Genomic DNA, 20,594 nt, shown 5'->3' on the forward strand with positions numbered 1-20,594 from the left:
AAATAAAAATCACCAATAACACCCTAAACAGAGATGGTGGCGTGCAGCTCAGCAAATGCCCTATATGGCGATGGCACAGGCACCAGTGACGTCACAGCAGGCAGCTAGTGTATATAAGGGGTATACCAGCATCCCAAAGGTAGTCATACTGCTTGACAATGACCAAGGAGTACTTGGCCGAAAGCTTGTGCAATTTTAATTACTTGACCCATTTGGAAACCTGAGAACTTTTTATTTAAAGTAGTTAACAGTTTATACTGATTAACCAAAATGTGATGACCACCAGCCTAATAGTGAGTTGGGTCACATCTAGAATGCAGAACAGTAGTATTCTGCATGGTGTGGATTTGACAGGTCCGTGATAGGTTTTCAACGGTACGTGGCACTAGATGTCTATTCACAGGTCACGCAATTCCTGTAAATTGCATGCAGGTGGTTTGTGGGCAGGTAAATGGTGCCCAGTAGCATCTCAGTGCAGGCGCAGCTTGAAGTTTAAAGGCTCTGAGATGGAGCTGTTGATATGAAGTGACGTTTTTCGAGCAGATAGTAGCTAGTCTCAAGGTGAATGGCCAGTTTGCTCTATGTAGCAGAGGTTAGGGGGCATGACTTTTATACCCAGTGCAGCTCTTATGGGTGTCCCAATGGCTTAGTTCTGATAATACAGCCTAAAAGTGTCATGCCAGCCTCCACAATATTTTAGTGTTCCACTGCTTACATCAGAAAGGGGTGATCAGAGCAGCTGAAACTTCACTGTCAAATTCCTTATATGCTTTGATGGACTATTGATTTATATTTAGTATTAAAGTTTTGATAGTGATAGTGGGCAAACCTACATTGCTAGCATTTGTAGACCTAGAGAAAGATTTTGACAATGTTGACTGGAATACTCTCATTTAAATTCTGAAAGTGACAGGCGTAAAATACAGGGAGAGAAAGGCTATGTACAATTTATGCAGAAACCAGATGTCAGTTATAAGAGTCGAGGGGCATGAAAAAGAAGCAGTAGTTGAGAATGGAGTGAGACAGGGCTGTAGCCTATCCCTTATGTTATTCAGTCTGTATATTGAGCAAGCAGTAAAAAAAACAAAAGAAAAATTTATAGTAAGAATTAAAATCCATGGAAAAGAAATCAACACTTTGAGTTTTGCCGATGACGTTGTAATTCTTTCAGTGACTGCAAAGGACCTGGAAGAGCAGTTGAACGAAACAGACAGTGTCTTGAAAGAAGAATATAAGATGAACATCAACAAAAGCAAAATGAGGATAATAAAATGCAGTCAAATTAAATCAGATGATGCAGAGGGAATTAGATTAGGAAATAAGACACTTAAAGTAGTAAATGAGTTTTGCTATCTGGGGAGCAAAATAACTGATGATGGTAAAAGTAGAGAGGATATAAAATGTAGACAAGCTTCTGAAGAAGAGAAATTTGTTCACATTGAGTATAGATTTAAGTATCAAAAAGGCTTTTCTGGAAGCATTTTTATGTGGTGTAGCCATGGAAGTGAAACATGGATGATAAATAGTTTAAACAAGAAGAGAATAGAAGCTTTTGAAATGTGGTGCTACAGAAGAATTCTGAAGATTTGATGGGTAGATCACGTAACTAATGAGGAGGTACTGAATAGAATTGGGGAGAAGAGGAATTTGTGGCACAACTTGACTAAAAGAAGAGATCGGTTGGTAGGACACATTCTGAAGCATGAAGGGATCACCAATTTAATACTGGAGGGAAGTGTGGAGGGTAAAAATCATAGAGGGAGACCAAGAGATAAATACACTAAGCAGATTCAGAAGGATGTAGTTTGCAGTAGTTACTTGGAGATGAAGCAGCTTGCACAGGATAGAATTGCATGGAGAGCTGCATGAAACCAGTCTTTAGACAGAAGACCACAACAACAACAGTGGTTTAGATAGTTTTTTGTTTCTGGCATTGGCAGTTTGATCTGCTATGGGAATAAGTTCGCAAACGTCTCATTGAAGTGAAGTGCACCATAATATGGTAATATAACTATCACCACCAAGGCATTTGTGGAAGAAAGTGTATTATTAGAAAGTCTCTTTGTGCAAGTGCATTGTGCCTGTGATTTAGTGGGTTTTATTTTATTGTGAATATCTGCAGTAGACCACAGGTCTGAAACAGCACAATATGAAATCAGTGTGCAATTTATTAAGCAAAAATTTGGAACATGAGCTCAGCAAGAAAGTGAAAGAATCTGATTTACTCTGGCATAGTGTAAACATCAGTCAAGAACAAAAACTGTGTAAATCCAGTCAACATTATACACACAATTTCAACAGAACAATCTACAATGCAGCTGACTGGTTGTGATGTGTAAAATAGAATTTTTTGTTTCACCTGTCTTGTTGCAAAGTACAGTGATAGCACATGGACTGAGAATGGTACCACAAATTTTCATGCAATAGTGAAAAAACATAACTCCAGTGAAAAGTAATTGAATGATTTATTGAATTTTCAGTGCTAAGAAAAGTGGACATTATGTGCCAACTTGTGATAGTGCTTACTGCCTTAATATAAAGACACATTTGAAATGTTCAAAGAATTGGTATATACTGAGTAAACTGATACATGGTGTTAAATTTTGTGGCAAATTAGAACTTGCCTGAAGGGGCCATGAAGAAACAGAAAATTGCAAGGACCCCGAAATCTTTGAAAGTTCAGTTGGTATAATGTAAGAGTTGGGATGCATCTTGAAGCAGCACATTGAGAAATCAGAAAACCATGTTTTCTTACGTCTGCCTAAAACTCCTCAAAATAAATTCCTAGAATCACTTCATGAGGTATTCCTCAATACCATCAGGAATGAGCTGTCAAAGAAAAATTTGTTGGTAATCGAAACTGCAATCACTGACTGCTGCAAATTTGTCACAGCTGGTTGTAATAATTCAGTATGCAAATTTGTCACAGCTGCTCGTAATAATTCAGTAAGAGCTACTGGGGGAAATAAATAAAGATTTATTTCCTTTGTACAACCAAAAATTCACACTGTAGATAATGTAACTGTAGCTGCTCTCGATCAACAAGACAAAATGAAAGTAAATGAAATACCTGAAAAACTGGTAGCTCAGAGTTACAGCAGTGCTACTGTTATGAGTTACCATAAAATAGGTTTGGAATTAAAGATGTGTACAGAAATACTCACTGTATTCACAGCTATTCAAATCAGTTAAATATAACTGTTGAACATTGTGTGATAGGCAGTAAATGGCTATAGATTTTTTTCAGTAACTTCGCCAGAAATTTATACCCTTTTTTTCCCCCAGTCTCCTAAAGGCACAGCCACTTTTGATGAGATAGAGAATAAATGTGTTCCTGTTTGTCCTCATTCCATCAGTTGGAATTTCAAATTTGGAATGTAACCACTATATACAAGTACCAAAAGGAAATTGTTGAGTGCATGGCAAAAAATATTGACAATGATACTAAAGATTACATGACAGTTAACAAGGCTATGAAACTGAAGGATTTCCTGTAAGTTGAAGATTTCTTCTTGTGGTTACAATCATTATGATGATCTGTTTAATGAATTGTAGCAAAGGAATATCACTGGAAACAAGAAGAACCAACCACAACATGGGGATATTTAATGGAATCAAGATAGGTGTGTGCCCGAGATGTCTACAAATGCATCATGATCATCGGGAATGAACTGTCAAAGAAAAACTTCTTGGCAGTGATCAATCCAGTTGGAATTATCAGTTTCACAGCTATTTGAACCATCATTGTGTTTGAAACATCAGATTGATTTCCCAGAATAAGAACTGAAAATAGCTGTATAGCTATTTATTTGTTTCAATTACTGTATCAGACTGACATCATGAATTGAATGTGTTGTACATCTGAAAGGATTTGATGGAAGCATCATTTGCTTTGACCGTATTGAATTGTCATTATGAAAACACCCTTAGAAAAGCTTTTCCTAAGATATTTAAACTTCTACCAACATAAACTGTCAGCCTTCAAGCATTTGGCAGAATTTTTTTTTTTTATTTCTAGAAGCATAAGCTACGTGTAATTTGCAGTCATATGTTGAACAGCTCTGTTGTGATGACTGAAGAACATGGCTACTAATATGGGTCTATTTGTTGTTAAAGTGCAGCACCTACTGCAGTTGGAGATATATGAATCATCGAGGTGGGAGCTGCTTGTGGAATGGGGTACGCTAAACATGTGTTCTCAGATGTAGCAGTCTTCAAATTGTTAAAGATAGTTTCCACTCTTGCTAGTCCACTGTAGTTAGTCACATGGTTTTGATGAATTTGGTAAGAAGATGTTTAGTGGATGGCCAAAAGCATGTGGCTGTGCACAAAGTGGCAATAATAGTTAGCAAAACCAAGAAAGTTTCAACACTAACAGGTTGTGGGATGTTGTTCATGGCTTCCACTCTCTCCTGCGGCAGCTGAATTCCTGGTTCTTCAAACTTCTGTTTCTCCATTTCTCGAAGCACACACTTCAGTAGGTTGATGACTGAACCGAATGAATGGAGGCAAGTGAGGATTTGTCATAAATGATCCAAATGTTCCATTTCAAATCTGGACAAATGCATCATGATCATCGGGAATGAACTGTCAAAGAAAAACTTCTTGGCAATGATCAATCCAGTTGGAATTATCAGTTTCACAGCTATTTGAACCATCATTGTGTTTGAAACATCATCAGGATGGACATGACAGATGATGACATCACATGTGACTCTGTTCATAAAGTGCTTGAAGGTTTGCATAGCATTGCATAATCCAGTGGGCCAAATGGAGTACAGACAATGATCTCAGGTGTATCTTCTGGAGCAATGGGTATTTAATAAAAAAAACACATATCAAGGTTGTTGTTGAGATTATGTGTTTGTGGCGAGGACTGAATGAGAAATCTTCAATGTGTCAGACAGAATACCACTCGGAAATCATTCTGGCATTAAATGTGAATGCCATCCGAAAGTCTTCTTTGGAGCAACATGGGGAGGCAAGGCTCAGTTGTTGTATAATGGATGACAGATCCATTGGGGAAGCATAGAAGAAAATTCCCACTTCACTACCTTCAATTTCTTGGGCGGTACCTGACTATGTTGAGTGTGAATCAACATTCCTGTCATCATTAGAATATAGTGCTCTGTTGGGTGCTACACAGAAACTAGTGTGGATACCCACTGAGTGATCTGTGGGAACTGTCCAAAGAGTTCTGGATCTGGAGAATCACCGGTGATTTTGTGTCTGGCAGTATTGTCCACATGGCTTAAAAACTCATGGCTGTCAAAGTTAGTGGTTGTATCAAGAAGGCACTTGTGACGACAGTCCAGTAGCAGACTGTAAAATGATAAAAAAAAATCTGCTTCAAGGATGGGTATACTACGTCCACCACTATGAAGGCTGAAGTTTCGTGAAACTGATACGTGACCATATCTCTTCATTGTCTGACCATTGGCTGCATAGAGCAGTAATGTAATCAAGATGACAGGTACATCTATATGTGCTGACATGTGTCCACTAGCTACTGTAATTTAGAACAGAGCTCAGTGACAAACAGTCAGTGGCTGCCATCTGGACAGCCAGTTACTGTCATAACAAAAGACATGGGAAATGGCATTGTTGTGCTTCTGAACCAAATCATGTATACTACCAGCATACCTTTTTCAGCTGAAGGTGAACAGTGGTGTTTGCTTGGTGATCGTTGGCACGATGGGTGACAGGCATCTTGTGTCTAAAAAACAGTAACCTGTCTGGTAAACTCAGTGATTTGTGCTTGTAATGAGACCGGGCAATTCTCTGATTGTGGAAATACTGCTGCAACACACGTGGACAGATACATTTTGGCAATATGGTCCACCACTTTTGGCAGGAGGTTGAAGTTGCCAGTATATATAATGCATATTTCCTGTGTGTCAGGCAATAAGTGTGACAGCCAGATACTTTTGAGAATGTCTTCATTAACAAAATTGCTTGCCATGATCTGTGTGGAGTAACATTTGCAGTCATTTGGCTTCTAATTGAGACAAGCGACTGATCAGATCACTTTTAATTAAAGTGTATTTGTCAACACTTGATGGTGAGTTCAAGAATCCTGGATTTTCCATGACCATGTCCTTGTTAAGAGCAGCAATGATGTAACAGTGTTTGGTCTTGTCAGAGGTTATGTCAGCTAATTAAATTAAGAGTCAGTGCGCGGAAAATACATGGTGCAATCATGTGACTGTCTCATATCTAGCATGCAGTGCTGCTCAATTTGAAGTGTTGGTGGTCAACAAAAATGTTGTGTTTACTATGAATACTTTATTAACAACATTTATAACATACATGCGATAACATGAATGACTCGAATAAACCAAAGAATAAATATGAAAATCAATGAACAATCATGAAATCAAACAATAAAGAGAGGTGTGGGGGTTGGGGTGGGGGAGAGTGATGAAGAGTGGTAAAGATGCTGTCATTATGAGCTGCAGTGTATACCAATGAATCCTCTTTGTTCTTTGATTTCATTTTTGTTCATTGACTTTGAGATATATTCTATGGTTAACTAGAGTTGTTTGTGCTCTCACCATTATAAATATAATATTTTCAATAAAATATTCATACTAAAGCATAACAAACTGATTCATCTGTTTCAACAGAATGAAGACCATGAATTAAAAAGAAATCACATTTTTTAATTTCATTACAGACAGAATTTCAATGCTGAGAAAATGAGTATATATAGTAACCTGTTAATTTACATTTCTCTTGTTTTATCTTATGCATACTGCTCAAAGAAACACGAAGAAGCTATAATCAGGACTCCATTAATAATCTGTGTGTAATTTGTATAAGTATTTTGTTGCCATGGTGTTTTCATCTGCAATACATACAGTGCAAAGCATTTTATATTACATATTGCATTCATTATGCGATGCAGCTAAAAAAATTTCAGATATTTTGATGGTGAACTGGCACAGTTGTGTGAATTGTAAAACCGTATACATGATAAAGTAGATTCATTACATGTGCACTTAATCAGAAGGTACCATATACAATGTGAGATTCTTATTATAAGGAATAATATGAAAATCTGCTGCCATTGTCCTATAACAATGAACAGGTTCCAGAATGCTTAAAATTTTCAGATTTAAGACTTTCTAGTATCTATTAAATATTTGTGAAGTAGTTTTTGCGATTCTTACCTGTTGATTCTGTAGCAGTGATTGACTCCATCACATCTTTGAAAAGTAGTATACTGAGTCCAAAAATAAAATAGGCTGCTTTAAGATAAGTTAGGAGATAAATGTGTACTGCGGCATATTCATGCTCCCACTACCCCTTGCCAGCCCCCTTAACTGTTAGAGGTGATTACACAAGCAAAAGTTAGGTATGCCACAGTTACTATTCCTCCGAAATCCAGATAAAATACAACATTGCAGCAATGATATACACTGAGAGAAATAAAATCAGAACACCAAGAAGGAGTTGTGTGACATAAATCGCAGTTGGTAGGTTAGATTATGTCTATTAAAATTTCACAGCAGTCGCATAACAGTGGCACTGATAGCACCACTATGAGGGCGAAAATCAGGTTTGCTTTAAATACACACTGCAACAGTCATGAGCATTAGTTACCTTCAATCTTAAATATGGTGAATTGGTGCTAGTCAAGAATGCCTTTGTGGTGACAAAGATGCCATTGTCAACACCCCAGTCAGTTTTAATGAGGTCATGTAGCAGGGCTGTGAGAAGCTGAATATTCCTTCTGTGATATTGCAGAAAGACTTGGCAGAAATGTAGCCACTGTACATGTTTGCTGGCAGCGGTGGTCATGAGAATGTATGGTCGCAAGATGACAGGGCAGTAGTTTGAGCAGCATTTGGCACTACAGTGACACAACAAACTATTACAAACCAGTTACTTCAAGAACAGATCCGAGTCAGATATCCTGTAGCATGCGTTCTACTGACCCCAAACCACCTCCCATTTGTGAGTTCAGTGGTGTCTAGCGAGAGCTCATTGGGGGGCAGGGTGGAGATCTGTTATGTTTTTCTGGTAAAAGATGGTTCTGCCTCAGTGCCAGTGATGGCCATTTGTTGGTTAGAAGGCCGGTTGAGGGCTTGCAACCCTGCTGTGTGTTATACACACTGTACCTACACCTGGATTTATGGATTGGGGTGCAATTTCATGTGACAGTAGGAGCACACTTATGGTTATCCCATACATCCTGACTGCAAATTTGCATGTCAATCTGGTGATTCGACCTGTTGTTGCGCCATTCATGAACAACGTCCTAGGGGGTGTTTTCCAACAGAATAATGTTTGCCCATGTACCACTGTTGTAACCCAATGTGCTCTACAGTGTATCAGCATATTACCTTGGCCTGCTTGAACATCAGATCTGTCTCAAATCAAGCACATATGGGACATCATCTAACGACAAATCCAACGACATGCACAACCAGCACTAACCGTCCATGTATTGACCGACCAAGTGCAACGGGCGTGGAACTCCATCCCACAAACTGACATTCAGCACTTGTACAACACAATGCATGCATTTTTGCATGCTTGCATTCAACATTCTGGCAGTTACACTGATTATTAATAAACCAGCATTTCACATTTGCAATGGCTTATCTTGCACTTACCTGAACCTGTGATCTTGCAATGTTAATCACTTAAGTATGTTACCTAAACAAATGTATTCTGATGTTTAGAACTACATGACACATCATGTAATGGCTGAACAACTAATATCTAATCCTTTAACTGGCTTCAAGATACAGTGTTTTGTGATGTGTAACTTTCAAGGCTATTAAAATCTTTTTCATTAACTGTTCAATAGTTGTGACTGAATCCAGTAACTTTTTTTCCAGTAAATTCTTGGAGCACACTTTGATGTCCAGTTGTTGTAGTGTATGCTCAAGACTGTAATTCTGACAGTTTAACTCTTTCAGACATGAATTTTTTCTGGAGAAGAGAACATTTTTAATTATGTGGTAATGCTCTTAGGCGATTTTTTTAATGATTTTTGGATGCAATATTTATACAAAAATATGTAGCTGTTTTCAAAACATACTTTGTACACTTGGCTTCATTTTATGGACTAAGATAACTAATAATGAAATATTTTCTATTGTAATAAATAGTAAAATGATCAATCAATAATTACCATCAAAAATAACAATATTCAACTATACAGTGGAATATAGCAAATCGACCACATCTTTGTATTCTGGTGGTCGCAAGCTGCTGCACACTGACTTGCTGATATATTCATAGTGGTGCCCAATGGTTGGCAGCACTTGTTCATGATGAAAAGGACGAACATCAACAAATGTGTACCTCAGGTTTCCATTGGGGAAAAATACTTCTGTTGCAGCTAAGTCACAGTGAAAGCTAATGTATACAGTTGAAGCCAGAGGAAGTGAGAGGGTTAAATGCTTCTCATTTATGTTTACATTTAATGCTTCTTCATACAAAGACAAAACTGATTGACTATCACAACTTTAGCGCACAAACATATTAAATTAACTTGATCTATATTCTCAGTCTAACAGAATGGCATTCTGTTTGTGGTATAATTAAATGTGGAATATAATAGATTGTACAATAGATACTCACAGTTGTGTTGTAGTTAGTCTGTTCCACATATTGCCAACCATGCATTAAAATATGATTGTACAACTGAACCTTAATGATATGAGCACTTTGGACAGTATGGCTGCTTGATGGTGGTGGTAGTTTTTGTTATTATTGTTATTATTATTGTTGCTGTTGTTGTTGTTGTTGTCGTCATTGTTGTCATCATCATTGTCATTCGTCATCTGATTTACTCCATGTTCACCTCTTGCAGTAAGTGTTAGTAGCCCATGTCTTCAGTACATTGTGACCCATGGCAGATGATCCTAACAACAATGGTTTCCCCCGATTGTTGATACTCACATTACGCCCTTAACATGGGTACTCATTTAAAGCCCATACCTGCACGATGGATCCTGCAGTTGACCATCACAAAGATTGCCGTACAAAGTCTGATAATATCACAATCACAAAGCACACCCATCGATTCCATTCACCATGGTGACAGTAGTGCTCTCTCTCATCCCCCTCCCCCCTATCCCCTTCCCCCCTCCCTCCCTAGTTCTCCTCTCTCCAACACCACAGCTATCTCTCATATAATTGCTTGTGTGTGCTTAATCTCATAACTTTAGTTTTTGTGTGGAAAGCAAAAAGTTTTCTTTGTTTTCATGTGTTGCAAATGTAGTCAGAATGATTTTATTAAAAAATGTCAGATTGTTGTATAAAAGGATAATAATTTCATAAAGATAGAGGGAGGGTACAGCTCTAGTATCCATGGTGTACTGTTTGAGGTTCCTTAAGACATAAAATCTGTGCCAAACCTATTGACAGATTCAAAACAATTATGATGTACTATTTTCCATATTTTACTGTTTCCATGATGAATAACAGCCACCAGATAAGTACAGAAGTGCTCAGTTTGTTTTCTAAGAGTTCATTATGTGTGTTCCAACTTTTATAACCTTTTATGAATGTCTGTGAATGTGTAAAAAAAGTTCTTTTTCCATCCTTTGGACATAAGTAATAACTGTCCTCAACTTGGAGATTGGTTTGAACACCACAGAGCTTTACTAAATGCAGCTCTATTCGAGATTATATACCCTTGCCTTCTTTACCCATCCAGTTAAAGGTGAGCTCACAGTTTAATTTGGACTCCCATCCATGATGCAACTTGGCATTTTTCACATTAACAAATCGTTGCCAGAGGTGAAAGAAGCAAGAAGTGACAGGAAAAAAATCGAATGCCAACTGGGGAAAAAAAACTTCATGCCACTGGATTTGTAGTCAGGCACTTAAAGAGTTTGGACACATCTCAAATTCTTATGCCCTCCACAGGCTGGGAACACAGCAGTAATTTTTTACCCAGAATACTGGTAACTTCTCTATAGTCAATAACTTAGTTGTATAGCTGGAAATTTGTCTTTTATAACTCTTTCCAAAGAAATCGAAAGGTCATTTGAAATAATCTGCTTTATTTTTGTATATACAAAATTGCTCATGTTATTATTGAAATGTGTGACTGTTTCAGCTTCTGCTCTGAAATTAAACAGTGCTCTGAAGGAATTGTATTTGGCTGACAACAATCTTGGCCCGACAGATGCTATACAGATTGGTGCCCTGCTTCGTGCAAATGAAACCCTTCAACTACTTGACATTAGGTGAGATATGATTAATGAACATACAGACTGTCTTTTTTGCTGTGAAATTTGTTTATTCATTGTAATGAACACATTGCTACAGTAACAACAACATTCAAGATGCCGGCCTTTGCCATATAGCTGATGGACTAGCTGAACAGCCATCTGGGGCGGGACTCTGCATTCTTGTGATATGGAACAACCATTTAACAACTAATGCTTCAAAGCACCTTGCAAGGCTGCTGGTATGTATCACAGTGCTATAACAAAATGCATTTTATTTTGTGTCATTCTGATTCTTGGATAGTAAGATGTGTAAAAGAATGAGTAAACAGAGTTTTTTGGAGGCAGTTGCAGTTATAAGGTGCAGTACCCAACAAAAATGGAACGTTTAATAATTAGAAGAATATTTTATGTCAGTATTAGCATTTAGTATAAAAACATTGAATGGGGATTGACATATTTTTTTTTACAAGCAGGATATATAAAAATTTATGCATGAGATGTGATTTTCAGGACACTGCTTGACTTTGTAATAAACAAACTGCAATTAACTATGTGCAGGCAAGAGTGCATTAGTCTATCTGAACCTGTGGACAAAGTGCAAGAGAGAGCTTGGGAAACAATTACTGTCTCTTCCCAGGACATAAATGATGAACTGTGTGGTTTTACTGATAGGTTTAACAGACATTAAGGTATGATAAATAGGCTTCCCCAAAGCCAAAAATATCTGAGAAGAAAATCAGGGGTTTGTTCAACAGATGAACTAATACAGCTTATGAGCCTCAGGTGCTACATATTGGAAGTGCAAGCAAAACACAACCTCAGAAAATCATTATGCTTACAACCAGAGGTGAGACACATACAGACAGCTGATCTATAATCAATACAAAATAATTCACACTCATACTGTAATTGTGAGTAGACACAAGCCATCTGTACTCTGAATGAATCTGCCTTGTCTTCATTGACATCCACTATTGAACTGCAGATAAAAAATAAGACTTATTGATTATTTCAAGAGGGTGGATGATGTTACACAGAAAAAATCGTGTTACTGATAAAACTATCAAAAAATCCATCACACTTGGTGTATGAAGTATTTACTTTACACGATGGTTGATGAGGAAGCATATTATTAACGCACCACTAACCACAATAACAGAAATCTTCACTCATCCCTCATTTTGACAATGGCCTGGAACACAGAATTACCAAACCACATACAGAAGAAAGACACTGCTGTAACACTCTCTTACTACTGCACTATTTGTATTCTACTGCTGTTATCCAAGACTTTACAATATGTAGTCCTTGATCAACTTACCAACTACTTAACTACAAATAGGAATCAGGCTTCCACAAATATTGAAACACAATGTTTGCTGCAATAAAAATAACTTATGATCCAAACACTGACATATCATCAGTTCTGTCCCATTGTAAATACAATTTGCATGGTGATGACCTCCAGTTATATGTAAGTACAAAACGAATCAACTTTAGAACATTTATTGAGAATGTCATTGTTGACATGTATGCATCATTGAGAAAGTGGGGTTAAAGTTCTATCCATCCAAAACCGAAGTTATCCTTGTTGGTTATTCTGTGCTCGTTAGCCCTAAATTTCAGGATTCCTAAATGCCACAAATATTGCTCTTAACACAGAGCAACATCTTGTAAGAAGACACCAGTATCTTCCCACCCCCCTACAAAAATATAATATGTTCTAACATTTGGGCCTGGAAAAGAAACTTGTACAAATGTTTGTGATTGGAATTCTTGTTTACTGCAGTGTTATGCTTCAATGTTTTTCTCGGGAAAGCTGATGAGCCTTGGAGCTGGTGATGAACGTCTGCATACAATACACCTGTGATGTTCATCATTTTGATCTTTTGTCACTTTATTATGCACAACTATTCTGGATACATATGAAGAAGTGCAGTTTTCCATACTGACTGTCAGCCCCTCTTATTTCTCCATGACCTTAACGCTGTTATTGGAACAGCACACCCACCATATCACAATCCTCATCTCCCTCCTTCACACGGCAGGCTTCCATAACTCTTCCTGGTAGCAGGAACTTTGCTTTGGAAGTATCCCCCTTATATTATCAGAGAACTGAATCACATCTCCAGCTTCTGAAGGCAGCTAATTACCTACTTTCTAAAACAACAATATATGCTCTTGTTTCTGAAATCTGCATTTTTGCATTTACAACTAGTTTCTCTGATTTCCAATTGGGCATTCCTCATTTCCAGATTTCGGAGCTGGAGCTTATCCCCCATTTCTCTGTCTATCTCTTCCTCCTCCCCCTAACTCTCCCCATCTCCTCCTCCCCCACCCTATTTCTGTCCATCTCTTCCTTCCCCCTCTCTATTGATGTGTTCATTTACCTCCTCCCCCCCCCACGCCCCACAACCTCTCTCTGTCCATCTGCTTCCCCCCTCTCTTTGATGCGCCAACAACACCGTGATTGGGATCTGAAGTAGCTTAAAGTGAATGGGTGAACTGGTTGGGATCATTTGTATATTGGGTATGAGAGACCTTTCCTACTGTTGGGTCTGTGAGGATAGTGGCTTCAATGACAGTATTTTGCACAGTTTTAATTTGCAAACAGTAGTAGTAGTAGTAATAGTATACTCATAAGCCATAAATACAACTTTCCTGCTTTCTGTTAAAACAGATTGTGAGAAAGAAAACAAAACAGTACATAGTTGTGTGTACAAATTTTGTTTAAAATTATGTATAAAAGGAGAAATAATATATATATATGGGAGAAACAGTTAGTCTGATGTTTAAACGTGCTGTTATCGTAATTAAAACTGACTGCAAGAAAGAAAATGAAACCACACTTCATCAGCAGAGCATTGCACAGCATTTACTTTCTCACAGGCAGTTGTAACAGGAAATCTGTGCAGTGTTGCTTTAAAAAAATGTAGAGAGATTTTTGGTAACAATGGTGAACAATGATTTGCCTTTGTATAGTAGTATACATTTTATATACCATATGTATTAAAAAAAATGCGTATTATATGTCTGTCCAAACTTTTATCCAAGTATTGCATAAAAATCTGAAGTAGATCAGTCAAGAGTCTTTCAAAATTTTTGATGCAGTTTTAAACTATGTCTTTATATAGTAGTACAGATTAACATTATTATTATTGTTATTGTTATTATTAGTTCCTATTCGAAATCTGCATCTACTTACATACCCCTCAAGCCATCATATGATGTATGGAGGAAGGTACTTTACACCAGTACTAGTCATTCCCTTTCCTGTTCCACTTCATAAATGGAGCAAAGGAAAAGCAACTACTGTGTGACTCCATACAAACCTTAATTTGTCTTGTCTTGTTCTCACTGCCCTTATGCGAATTGTACACTGGTAGTTGTAGAATTGTTCTGCAGTCAATCACAACTGCCTATTCTCTAAATTATCTCAAAAGTGTTTCACAAAAAGAATGTCTTCCCTCCATGGACTCTCATTTCAGATCATGGAACGTTTCTGTAATACCCGTGTTTTGATTGCAGTAACAAATCTAGCAGCATGTGTCTGAATTGCTTCAATGTCTTCCTGTAGTCTGACGTGGTGTGGTTTTGAAACACTTGAGCAGTGTTCCAAAGTGGGTTGCGTTAGTGTTCTGTATGTGGTTGACTTCATAAATGACTGTCACTTTTCTAAAATTCTCCCAAAATAATGAAGTTGACCATTCCCCTTCCCTACTAGCAACCTCATGTGCTTGATCCATTTCGTATCACTTTCAGCATTAATTGATAGGCCATTTATCGAGGACCAATTAATCTTCATTTATTCCTTCTTCTGTTGCATCTCTGTGGAGCTCATTCACTATATGTGTATCATCACCAAAGAGCACCATTTCTGCTTTATCAGTGGAATATGAAAATCATTTATATATAGCAAGAACAAGAATGCTCCCAGAAATGAATCCTGTGGTAGTAGTAATTTGTCCCACTCACAAGAAGATTCACCACAAGAGTTGTACGAGTTATCTAACATGACCCAACACAGTCCATAGCACTGGAGTTCATGTCTAGATATACCGAGCGAGGTGGCGCAGTGGTAGCACACTGGACTCTCATTCGGGAGGACGACGGTTCAATCCCACGTCCGGCCATCCTGATTTAGGTTTTCCGTGATTTCCCTAAATCGCTCCAGGCAAATGCTGGGATGGTTCCTTTGAAAGGGAACGGCCAACTTCCTTACCTAATCCGATGAGACCGATGACCTCGCTGTTTGGTCTCTTCCCCCCAACAATCCAATCCAATCCATGTCTAGATGCTCATGACTTAAATTAGATTAGATGAACTTTTTGTTCCATGTATCCATAGTCAGGAGATCCTCAAGAATGTAAAACATGTCATAAAACAAGAACAGACAATAATACATATTTACAAAGAAAGAGAGATACCAATATCCTTCCTGAGTTCCTAAGTTAAATGGTACTCATAAATGTGAAATAAATCAACAAATCTTAAATATGTTTTCAGTTAAGTGGTAACTAGTCACAGAACTTGTAATTGTATAATACACAGAGGTGCATGTGATGATTCTTAAGCTATTACAGACACACATCATCAAACAAAAAAAATTCAGTTTGTGACACGTATTTAGATTGATCAAGTTATTGCACCGAAGATGTAAAGATGTCAGATTTTATGAACAGTCATGACATTTGATGTCAATAATAATGTTTACATAAACTGATTCTTCTATGAACTTCATCAGTAGGGTAGAAGGATTTGGTGCCCAAAAAATCTTTTAGGCTCCTCTGAAACTGAACTTTATTCATAACCATCTTTTATGGCTGCTGGCAAGTTATTGAAAATGCCTATTCCTGAATAAATGATAAGTGTGTGGAATAAAATAAGTGATTCCATATATTTATGAATATTATTCTTATTTTTAGTATTGATTCCATTAATTGAGCTGTTGGTTTGATAAAAAGGAATATTTTATGACAGATTTCATTAAGGAATAAATATATTGGGAAATAGTATCCTTAGTTCCCTGAACATATCTCTGAAGGATTTTCTTGAGTTCATGCCCCACAGACACTAGGAACATAGAAGAAATTACCCCCAAAACTATCCTCCAGTACCATAGACATCTGTTGTAGAATCTTAGAAAATATTCTGAGCTTAATATAATGAGGTATCTCAACCAGAATGGTATCCTCTGTCCTCTCCAGGAACATCGACTGTGCAAGACCTACCTTGAGCTTTTCTCATATGACATTCTGAAAATGGTGGGTTGGTGCAGTCAGATGAATGCAGAAGTTGTTCGTTTCTGGAAAGCATTTGATTCAGTGCTACACCAACATTTATTAATGGAAGTCCAATTATATAGGGTATTGTACAAAATTTTGTGACTAGATTGAGGTTTTCAGTAGCAGTGACGCAGAATATTATCTCTGATGGAGAGTCCTTGATATGCGTAGAAGCAACTTCAAGTGTACCCCAGGGAATTGTGTTGGAATCCTTCTATTTAGTGTTGCATATTAATGATGTGGCAGACAGTGTCAATAATAACCTCAGACTCTTCTCAGTTGATGCAAGTGTCAGTAAAGTACTACCGCAAAAAAAAAAGGCCACTAATATTCAGTCATATCCTCGTAAGATTTCATACTGGTGCAAAGAGTGCCAACTTGCTGTAAATTTTCAGAAACATAAAATTATGCACTTCACAAAATGCAAAATGTTATAAAATTGTGCCCCTCACAAAATGCAAAATGTTATATACTTTGACTGCAGCATCATTGAGTCACAATTGGAATTGGCTGACTTACAAAAATACCATGGTGTAGCAGTTAGTGGAGATATGAAATTGAATGATCACATAGACTCATTCATAGGTAAAGCATGTGATGGTCTTCCATTCTTTGGTAGAATGCTGGGGAAATGCACTAGCTCTACTAAGGAGATTTCTTACAAAATGCCCAAGTGACTCACCTTAGACTATTATTCAAGTCTGTGCCAAATAGGACTAATGGAGGATACTGAATGTATGCAAAGAAGAGCTGCAAGAATAATCATAGTTTTCTTTATTCCATGGAAGAGCATCATAAAGATGATGAAAAACCTAAAATCGCATATTTCTTAAGATAGATGGCAACCATCCTACGAAAACCTACTTACAAAGTTTCAAGTACACTTTTAAGCAAGGAATCTAGGAATATAAAAGAACCCCTTATGTTTTGCTCTCTAAGAAATCGTGAAGACAAGATTAATTACCATGCACACAGCGGCATTTAAGCTATCATTCTTCTCGTACTCCACACGTGAATAGAAGTGAATTGCAATTGGTCATTCATCCATAATTCAATGCCAAAATTGTGCATAACAGTGGTTCAAGGAGCATGTTAATGAATTCCAGGCAATGCACTAGCACTCAAATCTACCATCTAACACCAAAGGAGGTGATGCAAAGATTGAGACGTTGTATTCGTGTTTGGGAGGAGAGTAGGATTCAAATATCGGTCCTGATATCCTGATTTAGATTTTCCATAGTTTTGTTAAATACATTTCAGTTCAACGCCAGGATGTGGTTTTCTGCAAAGCCTGTGCTGTCTCCTTCCTGAATCCTTACTTGAATTAGCCTCAAACTCATATGAAGTTGTCGCTGACAGTGTGCTAAACTATGTTTGTTCCTTTGCTAGACACCAATCCAGTTTTGACACTTCTGGAATGTTAATACAGTCAGCTCGCTAACCACTTCATTGTAAACTACAGAGTTGCATGATGTGTGGAAACATCTGTTACTTGTCACTTCCCAGTGAGTTCGGACCATACCTCTCTCTCTCTCTCTCTCTCTCTCTCTCTCTCTCTCTTTCACACACACTCACACACACACACACACACACACACACCATGTATGCTCACTCACTCACTCTTCCTAGTACGCACTAGAGAATTAACCCGTAGCCTGAAATTTAGGGAATGTGAAGCACACACATTTACTCAGTTTACTCACATGCAGAAGTGAATTAACTCATAACTTGAATTGAAGGAAATTTGGAGGATAAATAAATTAAAACTGTGTTTTAGTCACGCTATTATGTGTATCTTGTGAAGTTGTATAATAAATAAAGTGGTGTGAGAGATGATAAGAATGTATTGTGTATATTTTTTAGATAACAATTAAATCTACAACTTTTAAATTTGTGGTATAATACATAGATAAAATGGTAGAAATAAATTGCCATTATACAAGGTACAGAGACTATAAGTAGTACTGAAAACCACAAAATTAATAGCTAGTGTAGGGGATTCAAATTTTTTTACTCCTTTTATTGGGCAGCGAACAGTATCTTTTCTTCTTCTTCTTCTTCTTCTTCTTCTTCTTCTTCTTCTTCTTATTTGTATTAATTAAAGCAGTGAGTGAAGGAACCTCAAGTGCTCCAAACCTGTACCAAGCTAGGAGATATCCTTGTCACTATTACCCCACACAAAAGCCTTAATAAGTCTCAGAGCATTATCTTTCACAGAGGTCTAATGCGTTAATCTAATGGAGAACTCGGAGAAAATGTGGAACATTGCAGCATCCATTTTGTATGATGTGTATAGAGAGTGACCAAGGAAAACCATTTGACAAAGTTGCAGTCATATTAGCATTTGAAGGACACATCTTACCAGAAAAAGTAAAGCTAATGGTATATAGATGTGATGTTAAACAATACTTCCCACCACTCATGAGATTCTTCTAGTGTTTCTGTATTGATCACATATCATCCTCCTGTACTTTAGAACCTATCTCTGCAAATCGTCCTAGAACTCCTCACAGTGGTCACCCTTGTGAACCATCTTCTCTGTGCACAAACTGCTTGATCCACCACCATTTCTGGTCATAACTTTGCCCAATTTTTAGAAAGTAAAAGAAAACTGAGGAACTTAAGACCTCGATCACAAGTCATACATTGAAGCATGAAAAAAATATGAACGGCTTCATTGAGTAGATACGATGACAAATTTTGCAAAAGTTACAACTAGCACCTCCTCTGAAGAAAGTTGTAAACCTTCTGAAGGAAAAGTTATCACCTACCTTCAACCCCACCCATGCATTGTCAATGCATACCCCTCAGCTGATGCAGCCAGAGGCTCTCCATCCTCCTTTAGCATCACCAAAGAGAAGGTCATCTCCCTGGGGCATCCTCATCCTGTTTTTCATCTGACCCACCTATACATAACAATCATTGGGAGAAAGGTTAAAGAAGACCATAGAATAGAATCATCCTACTCCCCATTTGCATCCACATACATTCCCCACAAGCCACTGTATGGCTCATGGCAGAGAGTATCTGTACCACAGCTAGTCGTTTTCTTTCCTGTTCCTCTCACAAATAGAGTGAGGGAAAAACAACTGTCTTTTACAACTACATATGAGCCCTAATTTCTGGTATCTTATCTTCGTGGCCCCAATGCAAAATATATGTTGGCAGCAGTAGGATCATTCTGTGGTCAGCTTCAATTGCTGATTCTCTAAACTTTCTCAGTAGTGTTCTTGGAATTGAATGTCTTCTTCCCTCCAGGGATTCCCACTTGAGCTCCCAAAGCATATCTGTAACACTTGCATGCTGATTGAACCTACAAATCTAGCAGTTCACCTCTGAATTGCTTGGATGTTTTCTTTCAATCCAACCTGTTTTGGAGCCCAAAGAAATAAGCAGTACTCAAGAACAGGTCACACTAGCAACCTATGTGTGGTCGTCTCCTTTACAGGTGAACCACTCTTTCCAAAAATGCTCCCAAGAAATTCAAGTTGACCATTCACCTTCCCTACCACAGTTCTCACATGATTGTTCCATTTCATATCGCTTCACAACATTATGCCCAGGTATTTAAATGACGTGACTGTGTCAGGTGTGATACTGGTAATGCTGTATCATAACATTACAGGTTTTTTTCCCTACTCATTCACATTGCCTTACATTTTTCTCCATCCATCCATGTAGGTCTCTGTATGATTGTCGAACAATCATACATTTGTACGATAGTCCTGCAGGAATGATTTCTTAGATGAAGAATGTAAAACTTCAGCATTCCTTTTGCTGTCTTCTACTGCCAAACCAGGCTGTTCAACAAGTAACTGAATGGAAGCCTTAGGCCCATTTAACGATTTTACATAAGGCCAGAATTTTTTCAGCTTCTCCACCAGATCTTTAGCCAAGGTATAACAGTGGTAGCATTGTATGCTTGAGCATAGATCTTTTCACAGAAGCACTAATCTCTACTAATCTTTGCCTGTCATCATTTGTGTGTCCTCTTTTGAACCAAGAGTGCAACAGCCTTTGCTTCAGCATTTTCTGAATTTCATTATTAAACCAGATGTACAATCCCCCATACCATCATAAGAATTAAAATCTTGTAAAGAAAATAAGAAAG

The 20,594-nt window shown here is 37.7% G+C and overlaps 1 protein-coding gene across 1 annotated transcript in view; it reads left to right on the top strand.

The window, feature by feature from the left end:
- The window catches only part of LOC126297466 (protein phosphatase 1 regulatory subunit 37), a 203,138-nt gene that overhangs the window by 144,221 nt on the left and 38,323 nt on the right, over positions 1-20,594 (top strand). Inside the window, exons 6-7 of the mRNA XM_049988342.1 lie at positions 11,084-11,213; positions 11,296-11,437. Coding sequence (XP_049844299.1) covers positions 11,084-11,213; positions 11,296-11,437 — 272 coding nt within the window. The remainder of the gene's footprint in view (positions 1-11,083; positions 11,214-11,295; positions 11,438-20,594) is intronic.

This window comes from Schistocerca gregaria, chromosome X, assembly GCF_023897955.1.
Source record: "Schistocerca gregaria isolate iqSchGreg1 chromosome X, iqSchGreg1.2, whole genome shotgun sequence".
Taxonomy (NCBI): Eukaryota; Metazoa; Arthropoda; class Insecta; order Orthoptera; family Acrididae; genus Schistocerca; species Schistocerca gregaria.